General features: G+C 35.1%; 1 protein-coding gene across 1 annotated transcript; it reads right to left on the reverse strand.

Moving 5' to 3' along the window:
- Positions 1-1,092: 1,092 nt before the first annotated feature.
- LOC120347043 (protein IWS1 homolog A-like) lies at positions 1,093-12,100 on the reverse strand. The gene is made up of 11 exons (XM_078117770.1): positions 11,810-12,100; positions 9,688-10,103; positions 9,151-9,314; positions 8,168-8,275; positions 4,226-4,297; positions 3,760-3,936; positions 3,327-3,480; positions 2,862-3,042; positions 2,595-2,742; positions 2,315-2,470; positions 1,093-1,917 (listed from the first exon to the last, which is right to left on the reverse strand). The coding sequence occupies exons 1-11, from the start codon at positions 11,924-11,926 to the stop codon at positions 1,514-1,516; spliced, it is 2,097 nt and encodes a 698-aa protein (XP_077973896.1). The 5' UTR covers positions 11,927-12,100; the 3' UTR covers positions 1,093-1,513.
- Between the last annotated feature and the right edge of the window lie 1,990 nt (positions 12,101-14,090).

Genomic DNA, 14,090 nt, shown 5'->3' on the forward strand with positions numbered 1-14,090 from the left:
GTGCTGATTTAGCATGTACACCACTATGTTTCTGTGATTGCGGAAATAACGACTGACATTGCAAAATTGATCGGGGGATGCTACTGTACATGTATGCCAAGTTTCATGCTTGCGTCAAAAAGTGCAGGAGTAATAAAATAGCAGGAGTCTAAATAGTAAAATTGCCCCCACTAGTTATTGGGGAGTCTTTGTGGAATATCTTTTTGAAAAATATAATTATTTCAATCGTTTTTCTATTTATTTCTTTTTGTATCACTTACATAAGGCGACGTTTGATATAGATTAGAATAATCAACGATTCCAGCCGAGTTTGAGCTGAAATGTAATGCAAGTTTTCCGTTTTTATCTGACTGAGATACTAATGCCAAAGAGTTAAGAGAATGGATTTATCTTCATTAATATATATGATGACGATACGATAGCTCCAAGATAACAGTAATCCGTCAGTTATGAGATATATATTTTATATTTTCACCAGCTTTACGTGGCTATGGGCTTAAAAGTATACCATTAGCGATGGCAGTTAATTGAGTGCAAAAGGAATTACATTTTGAAAGTGAATGTAGCTTAATTTGTGATCCATGACAATAACAGAAAATACAGGTTATGCGACTTATAATCGTGTTTGGTCGATAACTCGTTTCCATGGTAACAGATATTCTGTTATCAAGGAAAAATTGTCAAAATGCACTTCTGATCATATTCCTTACTTCTCATATACACATCGGTTCACTTATCTTGAAAATATCCTTTCCTAAAGTAATGTTTATTTCTCTTTAATAACAATACGGATGATGCCTCGTTTCCATGGCAACGAGGTATTTTCTTGGATGGCACCATATCCAAAATTGATCAGGGGATGCTACTACTGTACATGTGTGCCAAGTTTGATGCTTGCATCCAGAAGTGCATGATTTTACCTCTTATCCGCTGGACTATGTATTTGACTGACCAGCAACTAGGTTGTAATATCTCTCTCAGCAGATATCCCTGTAATAAAACCCGTTTTATCCCAACCATTTCTCACTCAGGCAGTGCCAGACTTTTTTCCCTAAAGCTTCATCCACTTCCCGTTATTCAATAAGAGAGAGAAAACCTTCAGTAAGTTTATTTAAAAATGGAATTATACAATTGAAATAAAAATAATAGTAAAAAAAGGACTGGCAAAACACGGACCAACTTAAAGCAAAACTGTTGCACAAATTTTATGTTTGGTCTGTGATTGGTAGGAATTGATGATAAAATTGCCAGATCAGTCAATCAATTTCCTGCCGTCTTCAATAATTAACATATAAGCAGAATGTCCCCCAAAACATGATGAGGTGAACAACAATAGACTTAAGAGAAATGATACAACAACGTAAATACAGATATTCAGGTCCTAAATCCCTTGTGATGCCCAATATTTGATCTTATATCTTGAACAATTGACCATTATTTTGCAATAGAATAAAAACGCAAAAATTCCATGCTTTCAAAACCATGATTCTTAAAATTAAAATAAAATCATATTTTAAAGAATTGACATTTTATTCCCTTCTATACTTATTTTAACAGCCCTTTGTAATTTAGAGCTCTTTTTCTTTTCTGCAAAGTTTTTCAAATGCTTTTCCAAACGTTCGTCTTTTTTCGATGACCTTGGTGCTCCAGCACTACGCCTTCTCTTTGACAATGCTGCGGACTCTTCCTCATCATCAAGTCCACCACCCTGTTCGACATTCCATTTGGGTCGAACAACATAGTCCTTAGTTGATGGCATCGGGACACGAGCCCTCATTACAAAACCTACTTCTCCTGGTCGTAATTGACCGAGTTCATTCTCAGGTCTCCCATCTTCTGTCTGATTTTTAGCAACACCCGAACTCAGTCTTCTGCGTTTTGCTTGAGGCATCTGTTCCAAATCTCTTTGTTCACGTTCTATAAAATGAAAGAGTGCTGTACATTTAACATAGCCATGCAAGACAATGTCAAAACAGTTCCATTTTATGTCATAAAGACAACTAAATTGGGTCAGTAATTGGTAATGTAACAGTTTGAGATATGTGAATTTGTTCCAGTAGTGCATAGAAGAAATGAGAGCCTAAATCGACTTATGAAAAATGAACGTTTCTGTTGTGCGGTAACAAACAAGGTTCGTACAAATTATCTTAGTATTATATTATACAACAATTCTAGCCTAGCTAAATTGCTGTATGATATAATCCGTAAAAACATCAGATGCTGTTTATCAAAATTTCAAATATTAATGTGCATGGATCCTGGTATCGTTATAGAAATTCTACTGATAAGCAGGGAAGTAATTAGACATAGTTACCTTCTCTGGACATGCTTTTGAAATTCTCATTCAGGCCAAATATTGGTCTTGACCATTTATTGATGAGTCGACCTGCTGATTCTCTATTAAATCTGATTTCCTTTGGATGTTTGAACAAAATCATGACAGATTTGCCTATACCGCTGTGTTTCAATGCTTCCTGCAAATATAAATATTTTGTCAGGATTTAAATTTAGGGGTAACTTTTACATCTCTTTGAACTTGTTTATTGTCATTGTAGACTGATTTATGTTTCAGTTGATATGAACTGATTTAGAACTTACCGAGCCGACGGGTGGGAGATCGTGTAATACTTTTAATAATTCACTTCTGATGGTGATGTGTGGTAAACTACGATCAGGTAGCAATGAAAGCCAATCCGCAATCGCTGCAATAACACCATTGTCTACAAATGCCTCTTTCAGATTCTGAAAAAATTACATAATATAATGTAAAATCTTCGACCATAACAACACCAAAGTTTTTATGATATTTTGTCAGCATTATATGTATATATCAGCAATTCTTACTATTATGATGGATATACCTGTTTCTTCAAGTGCATTATAACAGTATTTAGCATGGTTAATTTTTTAAGTGCAGGTTTTCTCTTTTGATTTGCTTCTCTATCTGCTTCTGCGGCTTCCTTCATTTTAGTCAACATAGCGTTAATGATGTCGTCAGCATCAGATATAAAAGTTCCGCCATCTTTCCTTCTTCTTTTACTTCTGCAAAGGATAATCAAACAAGTTACTTTTACTTGACTGTAAATAAATTTTTTATTAAGGGTGGGCAAATGCATTTGTGAAGAAGTTGAAGTCAGTGAAGAAAACCATGTAGTCCAAATTGAAAATTATTAAAATGCTACAATATGTGCAATTGTTCATGAAAAATATTGCCAGTATATATTATGTCTATTAGTTGTTTTATTACATCTTCTGACAAAAAGACCTCAAATAAATTGTAATGACTCCGAACTTTGAATTATAACATATTCAAACTGCTAAATTACCTGTTTTCTTCTTTTTTTCTGGCCAGCATTATATCAAAATCTGACATTCCTTGATTACCAGAATCTCTCACACCTTCATCATCTGAATCGCTTCCTTCATCTTTGTCTTGAATCTTTGATTTTTTCGAGGGTTTTGGAGCCTTGAACCCATCATCTGTAGTTTAGTATACATTGGTTACATTTTCATTTTACATTACATTTTCAAATTACGCAAAAATTTGTCGAAGCCTTTTTTTATTGCCTTCCTTTCTCCAGAGCTCCCGAAGTATGTGCACCAAGATGACGCACAACCTGAAACAGGGTTCAGGTTGTGGGCCATCTTGGTGCACATACTTCGGGAGCTCTGGAAAAAGAAAGGCAATATTAAAAAGTACCAAATACGTTCAAAAATGTTCAAGTGTCTCCTGAGGACTAAATATGAAGAAGATCATACCTTCATCTGATTCAACTTCTGCATGTTGTGGTTCATCATCATCGTCTTCATCATCAGATATCATTGCTTTTTTTGATTTTTTATTTCCAATTTCTTCTTCACCAAATCCTGTGAATTCTTCTCCTTCATCATCACTTTCCCCAAAAATATCAGCAATCAAATCCCCGACTCCATCTTCTGCAAAAAAGAATTGAAAAAATGACAACATGACTCATTTGGTCCTTACAAGTGAATTGGTGCCCGTGGGCACTGCGTTGGTGACCCCTAACCTTTAAGATAATAAGCTTATATATGAACATTCTAAGGTGAAGCATCTCAATGGTTGCTTGTAACATCTGTAATCTGTCAACTTTCTGACAAGAATTCACAAACTCACTTCAAGCCAACTAAAAGTACATCACAAAACTTAACAATATTGATATTTCGCATGAATAGATGACGAAAGAGTTATGTTATTGATTCCCACCTTTTTGTTCATTGTCGCTGTCTGAGTCAAACATTTTCATTGCAGCTTCATGTTTTTCCTTCATGCTTTTTTCTGTTAATAAAGACAATTAGTTATCTGTCTCTCTATTTCTCAAGCCAGGTTAGAAAACTTGTTTCATTCTCAATTTCATGCCATATGTAATATAAAATAAGGAATCGCCTAAATCCCCAAAATTACTATTCCAAATACATTCTGAAATTATTAATATCAGATGTATTATAATATTAAATCTGTTCAGAGAAACTATAAGATTTCATTGTATTAGAATTTAGTGATGCAGAATATATACTGCCTACATATTGTCCCTGCTTCCACGCTGATGATGTTGATGTAATCATTTTTTTTTTAATTTTTCATATTGACAATTCTTATGAAGTATATAGGCCTATATAGTATTTTTAAACCATGATACGTCAAACGCTAGTTATGACAATTTTTCAAATGAAAATATCCTAAACTAGAGCTGCGTGCAGCTTTAACAGGCTTCCTGCGTAAAAAAAAATGAAGACGCGTTTTGCTCACTGGAGCGTGAAAGCGTGATCAGTCATGCATAAAATTTGCATTTTATTGCTAGCTGAGAACTTCTGCACATTTGAGGTGACTTTCAAGTTTGTAGGACCAATTTGAAAAAATAAAAATAAAAATAAATAAATAATAATAAATAAACTAGAGCTGCGTGCAGCTTTAACAGGCTTCCCGCGTAAAAAAAACTGAAGACGCGTTTTGCTCACTGGAGCGTGAAAGCGTGGTCAGTCATGCATAAAATTTGCAATTTATGATGGGCGACTTAATATCTGCATGTGATGTAAATTTCAAGTCTCTAAGTAGTGTCGTTCTCGAGAAGAAGATGAAAATGTAAAATCCTATATTGCTCACTGGAGCGTATCGCCGAGGTCACTCATGCGTATCCTTGACATATCGTATCCGGAACATGTCCATTAATCATTGTTATGAATTTCAACCCAATAGCATGTATCAATTTTGAGAAATCGCAAAAAAACTGAAGACGCGTTTTGCTCACTGGAGCGTGAAAGCGTGGTCAGTCATGCATAAAATTTGCATTTTATTGCTAGCTGAGAACTTCTGCACATTTGAGGTGAATTTCAAGTTTGTAGGACCAATTTGAAAAAAAAATAATAAAAATAAATAAATAAATAATAATAATAAATAAATAAGAAGAAAGAAGGAAAAAAGAATTGATGGAGAAATACAGAGTAAAACAGAAAGGATTGTCATGCGCAACTGAAGAACTACGACAAAGAATAATTGCAACTGCAGCAAAAATCAAGAGATATACAGAGAGAACAAGACAATTTCGCCAAAATAGACTGTTTGAAAGCAATCAAAAGCAATTATATCGGGAGTTATCAGGCGATTTTCATACCAGTAAGGATGTAAGTAGAGAACCACAGAATTGCAGAGAATTTTGGAACAACATCTGGGGATCTAAAACCACTCATAATCAAAAATCTGCTTGGCTAAAAACAGTAAAGAAAGAATTGGAAAATATTCCTACTCAATTAAATTTCACGATAACTAAAGAAATTCTCAAAAGACAATTGAAAAAACTAGCTAATTGGAAGTCTCCAGGGGTTGATATGGTACAGGCATACTGGGTGAAAAAGTTCACTAGTCTGCATGCACAGATTGCAAAACAACTTGACTACTGTCTTCAGCAAGGCAAGGTTCCAAGTTGGATTACCGAAGGAAAAACAGTATTGATTTTGAAAAACGAAAACAAGGGAAATAGTGCTAATAATTTTCGACCAATAACTTGTTTATGGAAATGGTTTATGGAAATTATTTACAGGAATGATTGCAACTAGTATATATGACCACATTGAACAAAACGATTTATTCCCGACGGAGCAGAAAGGGTGCAAGAGAGGGTCGCGTGGGCCAAAGGATCAATTTTTAATTGACAAAATGGTCTTGGATAACTGCAGAAAACGAAAAACAAGTTTATCCATGGCATGGATAGATTATCGTAAAGCTTACGATATGATTCCCCATTCATGGATTTCCAAATGCCTGGATTTGTTTGCAATAGCCAAAAATTTGAAAAAACTAGTCATAAACAGTATGGAAACATGGAGAACGCATTTGACGGCAAATGGAAAACATTACGGAGAAATTCAAATAAAAAGAGGAATATTTCAGGGCGATACTCTCTCTCCACTTCTTTTTGTTCTGTGTATGATTCCACTGACGATGGTTTTGAGAAAAACAACACAATCATACTGCATAGGAAAAGGAAAGGAGCGGCTGAACCATCTCTTGTACATGGACGATTTGAAACTATTCGGAAAAAACGACAAAGAAATAGACTCTTTAGTGAAAACTGTACACATTTTCAGTCGGGATATTGGAATGGATTTTGGGATAGATAAATGCGCAGTATTAAGTATGAAAAGGGGAAAAATTACTGACAGTGTGGGAATTTGTTTACCAGATGGGAATAGCATGAGCCAGCTCGAGGAAAGCAATGGATACAAATACCTTGGAATATTGGAATCAAATTCGATAAACGAAAATCAAATGAAGAAACTGATCATCCATGAATATACTAAACGATTAAAACAAATTCTAAAATCAAAATTAAATGGCGGCAACATTATCAAAGCTATTAACATACGTGCAGTTTCGGTAATTAGATACAGCGTTGTTTTTATTGGTTGGTCAAAAAACAATCTTGAAAAGCTCGACCGTAAGTCAAGAAAACTTTTAACAATGTACGGAATGCTTCATCCCAGAGGTGATGTTGACAGATTGTATTTGCCAAGGCAAATGGGGGGGCCGTGGATTAATGAGTGTTGAGGACTGTATTCAAGCAGAGAAGAAAAGTATGACAGAGTATGCAAAGAATAGTGAAGATATTTTGATGAAAGCCGTGTATCGCGAGGGTATTTTGTGTGGCGACGAAGACTCAAATGCATTTAAAGAAAGGAAAATAGATGAAAGAATGGAAAGGTGGAAAGGAAAACCGTTGCATGGGAAATACCTTCGTGAAACTAAAAATATAATGGTCGAGGACTCATGGAACTGGCTAAAGAAAGGATACCTCAAGAAGGAAACGGAAGGTTTGATAACAGCTGCTCAAGAACAGGCTTTGAGAACAAATGTTATCAAAGCAAAAATCGAAAAGCGGGGAGTGTCTGCAAAATGTAGAATGTGTGATGCAAGAGATGAGACAGTTTTTCATATATTGTGTGAATGCTCAAAATTGGCGCAAAGAGAATACAAATATCGACACGATAATCTAGCAAGAATTGTTCATTGGGAACTCTGCAAACTATACGGCCTTAACAGAGGAAACAATTGGTACGACCACACCCCAGAAAAATCACAAAACAATGATAACGTTACGATTCTATGGGATTTTAACATACAAACAGACCACGTCATTACCCACAGAAGGCCTGATATTGTAGTAATAAATTCATCCGAAAATACATGCTTGATAATCGACATAGCAGTTCCGGCCGATCATCGTATTTTATTAAAGGAAAAAGAAAAAATAGAAAAATATCAAGATTTACGGAGAGAAATGGGAAAAATATGGAATGTAAAAACGAGAATTATACCTGTTGTCGTTGGTGCCTTGGGTGCAATATCAAACAAGCTAGAAGGGTATTTAAAAGATATGAATTTGCCTAATAGATTGGAATCTTTGCAAAAGGCGGCTCTTTTGGGAAGTGCAAGAATACTGAGAAGGGTTCTTGAAATCTAAGGACGCGGGACGTGTCTCGATTTCAAGAAAATATACACCAGTCAAAGAACTGTGAATAAATTTAACAAACATAATAATAAATAATAATAATAAAACACAGGAATACAATAGGTTCCCTGCTGACAAGCAGCGGGAAGCCTAATTATCCCTATGACATACAGTAATTGAATTATTCAAACAAATTGACAAACCTGTATCTTCTTCATCATCTGATGACAACACAGCAGATCTTTTTTTCGTTGGTGAAATATTAGTATCTTCAGCATCACTCCTTTCATTCTCTGAACCAGAAGAGGCCCCTAGAAATGTCAAAAAATGATACATATTCAGCATCTAATCTTTTATGTAGGCTATGTGACATCTAATCAGTTACAGTATTTTAATTACATGTGTTGATGTCATATACTTGACTTCCATCCAAAAAGGTGTTAATATCATTTACAAATTCTTTGAATATATATCATATACTGCAATGAAGAGATGATTGCTGATAGATAGAGGGGAATGAATCGATTTAGCTTTTTTATTTACAACATATTTAAATTAGAACAATCCTTTGAGAGCAATCATGCATGGATTTACCTCTAACAATGTTTTTGTTGAATGATTGAGTTTGTTTTCAATCAATTCTTACATGACTTTGTCTAAAAAAAGACCTACAAAGCCAAGTGTTCATAGAATTCACAAAAAATCGAATGAATTCATGAAATGAGGCAGAATTTCAACTTTCTCTTGAAAATAGCTTAATACATCTTATCGAGTATGATCTAGTGCAGTGTTCTTCCACCTTTATTCATCGCGACACCGACTCACTTGGCATAGCAAAATTTTTTTCAAAATCCCCAGTATGGTAACTTTAATTAGACCAATGTGATTGCATATTCTCGCACAAAAGATTGAACTATGGCTCTATTTCGGGGATCGTGGGTTACTGATTCCAAATCTTTCAAATTTGATCAATATTTTGTTGTAACATAAGTTTTTTTTCACAGATGAGTGGATGCAAAAGGAAGAAGTCTAAGTATGGATAGTTCTGACAATAATTGGTGCCGCAACCCCTAGTGAGCCCATTTGCAACCCACCACAGGGTCGGAACCCCAATTTTAAAGATCCCTGATCTAGTGTAATGTTCAAAAAGGAAAGGATGCAGAAATATTATTATATTTCATTCCACCTCTAAGATCATCTTCTGAAACTTCGCCAAGTTTATCATTTGTTTTATTTTCATCTTCATTTTCACTGTCACTGACATGTTGAGCAACATTATCTTCTGCATCACTCTCTGCTTTGTCTTCTTCAACTTCAACAACATTATCAAAATCTTCTTCATCACTGTCTCTACGCATCACAAATAAGGAAAACATTTTAAAAATAATTGAACCAGACTTTTTTTTGACCAGTAGTGAATGAAATGGATGGGTATGTACTTAATCACAAAAATGACTCAACTATTATTAGGTGATCCAACATAAAATAATCAATATAAGCATGTTTAGTTCAATAAATTGTTGTTTTGAACACTGAGATAAAAGGTAAACAAAGTTTTGACATACTTATGATCTTCATAACAATATCTCCTACAATATTCTTGATAATAATGTTTCTACCAGCATGTCCAACTCATTTTCATACACCAAGAAAGATGAGAAATAGGGCTAAAATTCAAATTATTCTCAACAAATAGGTTAAAATAACATATTATCAAACTTACCCTTGAGTAGCTTGAGTTGTTTCTACTTGCACATCATTAGAGTCATCTCCTGCTTCATTTATCGGATTCTCAACTTTATCATCATTAGCTTCTTGCATTTCATCAGTTGCATGTACCTGATCTTCTTGTTGTTCGATTTCTATAGAATCATCATCCACATATTCTTGTTCTCCAGCAACTTGCTGATGTTCAACAGCCTCATCTTGTCCCTTATTACTGTCCTCATCTTGAGGAATTTCCTCATGATCCAAAATTTCTTCTTGTTGGTGAGATACTTCCTCTTCCTCAGCTACTTCCTCTTGAGCAATATCTTGAAATTCTTCTTCTTCGCCAACTTCGTTATTTTCTGCATCATTGGCATCTACATCATATTCTTGGTATTCTAGTTCTGTTTCATTCTGGATCTCTTGTTCCTCCTGAAGATTACGATAAAATAGTGAAATAATAGGAATAGGAAGGATTTGAAAATAGGATGAGACTTTTAAATATATTCAATAAAGAAAGCTAAATAACATATTGAATAGAGTAAAAAAGAAAGTCTTGACAAAATCAGACACAGTTAGGTAGTAAGTAGAAATGTGACCTAGATCGTTACGATTTATTAATAATCAAATCTGAGCTAAGAAAGATGTAAAAATTATTCAATCCTAATTTGAAACTGAAGATTCATAAAGACTCAACCGAAGAAAATGCATATGCAAAAAGTTGTCTTTCAAATGAAATTGGCATTCTCGCACAAATTTCATATTTTGTAAATCATTACAAAAGTTGACTGAGTGACTTTTCCGGATCAGTGAATAAATTTATTATATTTGAAAATGACAGAAAATTACTAGGCAGAATTTTTTTTGAATCCAGAAGTGTATTACAATTGAAAATATACAACAGTCCAGCAGTTCCTAGAGGATGGGCCATGGGCTATTTAAAATATAGCTGTATATTATGATTCAATTTGAATTGCTGGATAAATCAAATATTTAAAAACTTCAATGAGTGCGACTGTCTTTGCTAAGCATTTGCTTGATGAAAAAAAAAACTCATTTCCAGTGCTTAAAAATCGAAACTAGCATTAATAGCCTCACAATTTCCACAATATAGATAGTCCAAAATTGTCAGTACATGATGCACCTCAAATTTGCTATTCCAAGGATAGCCCACTAAAAGTCAACACTTCTTTAATTAGGCTTTTCGGTCCTTGTCCTTTTTTAGCATTTAAAAAAGATGCTAATTGTCCTTTATTCTTTCCAACATTGTTTTGCCCGATAGTTATAGTACTGTTTTTGATATTGTTCCATTCTTAAAAAATTGCCACCGTTTATATGTATTTGCAAGCTTTTAATTTCACTTTGGTCCGGCTCGAATAACCAAAGAAATAACAATTCTATTAACATTGTTTGGGTCAATGTTAAATGAACATTAAATGAAAGCACATGAAGATTGTTTTAATATTTTTTTTAGCTTGTATATAATTTTTATCTCATTGTTTTATATTGTTCTATCCTGCAAGTTACAAAATAAGTGATGACGGTAATCTATGTCCTTTATTGAAACTTTTCATAGTTGGCAACCCCAGTCTCATCATAGGATTCCATATGATGTCACTTGACATGAGATAAAGTTCTTTTGTGTTAATTACAGTGATCGCAAAATTAACGCCAAAAAGTTAACGAATGATAAAAATCAAATTTTAAACACCCCCTCCTTTAAGCGTTGATTAAAAGAAAGCCGGAATGTGTTAAAAGATATACTAATCCGATCTTATGCCAGGTTTCAGCTCATTAACCCTGCAGTTGGCGATTTCAGGATTTGCATCATTTGTAAATATTTTGCTTGTTGACTTCGCTGTTTTTGAGAGAATTTTGTCAACAGTTAGATTAAGCTATCAAAGTTACAACTCTAAGACTTCATTTTTTGATATTAATACGGTTGTCGATATTACCACCTCCAGACCTCTAATACCACAATACTTTGGCACCAACACTAGAGCCATTCTTCTATTTAACAGGTTAAATAGAAAGTATATATATTAATACTGAAATAGCCACTATAAATCATAATATTTAATCATAGACTATTACTGGTAATGAACAACTGAACAATGAAAATTACACAAATAGCTTACAATATTTTCATTTCCATAGCTTTGTAGTTCCACGCTTTCAATATCTTCATTTACCCCTGTGCCATCATGAACTTCTCCCTGAATAACATCATCTGATCCTTGGTCATCATATTCCATGTTGCAAGTACCAAATACAGAAATCTGAGTATGTTTTAGCTCCACTTGCAAACTTGTACTTGAAAGATTGTCTGGGTGAGTTTTATAATTTCTAATTTTAGTCTATAATTCTGAAAATTATGGTATGAACTAACTGCAAATTGATTCTGACTGCCAACTCTGCAAAATTTCAGACAAATATCTGAATATATAGTCTATCACTGTCAACCAGTCTACTGTATAAGTGATATCGCCTCGGGCTCGGCGGTGTGCTGCATCGTGCTAAGCGTTAGGAATACGCTCGCCACCGCATCTCTGATTACCCTTCGTGGGATCGCAGGTTCGAATCCCATGCGGGGATGATCATGTGCGAGAGGATTGCTGGACTCCTCGCCGCCGTAGGGTGGTTCACGCAACCGCTGGTCGGTTACGGCTTCGTCCACCATCAAGTCCATGCTTCCGAAAACAAATACCGTACCTGGCTAACTAATCCCATACTCGACCTGGACTGGTTACCGGTACCGGTTCCGGACGAAAGGCCGTGGTTCTCCATATGATTAAGCCGTCTTATCGCCTTTCCTCTCCCCCGGGATAAATATATAAATCCTAATCCTCAAAGTTATTGTAAACTACTTTCGAACTAAGTAATATAAGAACATACCGTAGGCAGTGTATCTATTCCCAGACACAGCATTCTGGCATCAGTGAATACAGGAAAAGTATAAGTTTATAAAACTGACTAGAGAAGCTGCCCACCCCTGGCCTAGAGATACCGGTATATAGTTATGCAGTGTACAGCTTCTCTCTCATTTCTGCGGTATCAATTGAAGGCTCTCTCGTTTTGACGACAGATAGATAGATAGATAGATAGTTTATTTCGAAAACTCCATAACAAACCTAAATTCAAAATGGAGAATTCTGGAGGGCATGCAAAACCTACAAAAAAGTTTAAAACATGAAGTATCTCATGTGCCTGCCCACCAGCACGCACACAAAAACACAAGCCCAATTAAATGAGGCTTGGGCCAAACTTAAAAACAAAATACACGATAGTAATAAACTTTCGGGCTGTTGTACTCTCTTTCAACAATTACGTTGATAATGACCAATACCTACAACCTCATGCAAAGATAATGTGGGGAGTGGAATGTAATAAATTTGCGACGATAGTCATACTCATGAAGCCATGAAAGCTTTAAGAAAAACCAAGCCATGAAAAACTACACTGATTGCTAGATTGGGCATTGCGGAAAAGGTGATAAGTGGTTCAATATACAAACAAACGCAAAACCATGGCGGCAAATTCGGTGTGCGGACACTCATAAAAGCAATTATTAGGAAAAACACTAATCACACGTGAGCAGGTCTGTAGCCTAATTGATACATTGACGAGGCCAACATTGTTAAAACAGTACCGGTATACACACAGAGAGAACAAATCAAAAATATGCCACTAAATGAATGTTTAAAAATGTTACACTGTAAGATACACTGCAAACTATTTACACATATATAGTTGAATACTCAGTATTCAAGCGGAATTTCTAGAAATAGCAGTATATCATACTCTTTGTCACAAAATAAAATATCTGAATCAATCCCTGTTGTATTCATCTTTCGATTCTGTTATGATGTCCGTATGTTGCCTTTATGCTGCCATGTAATTTCATATTTCGGCCTTTACTTGTTGATATTCCTTAAGTGCTGGTTCATTGTCGCAGGAGGTAGCGAGTTCGTTATCGGCGGCACAAATACCGTTCCGGGCGATCGTAGCACTTCTAGTTAGCCTGGCTCAACAATTTTTGCATATGTCAATCCTAACCCCCCACCTGACTACGTCACCGAAAAATTACGTCATTTCGACATCACAGTGACGTGACCAAAGTTACCCTAGCAGACATCTCTCTCGCTGCCAACTTTTCCGTGGTGCGTAAAAATGCATTCCCCAAGGTATTTGACAGAAATTAATTACTTAAATAATTATTTGCGTCGATTTTCTTGCATATTTGCTATTGATCTTAGATTCCAGCCCACCATACCGTGCCAATTTTGGCTGTTTGTTTTTTTAATTTTCGTAAGTCGTGGATGAATAATATGGCCAATATTCCAGCCAATACCTTTGTAATCGCTCCCCAATTTACATGTATTTGGCCACATTTTATCGCCTGACTCAATATTTTGCGTA

The sequence above is a fragment of the Styela clava genome, chromosome 11 (genome assembly GCF_964204865.1).
Source record: "Styela clava chromosome 11, kaStyClav1.hap1.2, whole genome shotgun sequence".
NCBI classification, from domain to species: Eukaryota; Metazoa; Chordata; class Ascidiacea; order Stolidobranchia; family Styelidae; genus Styela; species Styela clava.

Coding starts and splice junctions, on each gene's coding strand:
- LOC120347043 (XM_078117770.1), bottom strand. CDS start 11,926: ATGGAATATGATGACCAAGGATCAGATGATGTTATTCAGGGAGAAGTT. Junction 8,276..9,150: donor TTCAGAAGATGATCTTAGAG/GTGGAATGAAAT, acceptor TGACATTTCTAG/GGGCCTCTTCTGGTTCAGAG. Junction 3,481..3,759: donor AGAAGTTGAATCAGATGAAG/GTATGATCTTCT, acceptor ACTAAACTACAG/ATGATGGGTTCAAGGCTCCA.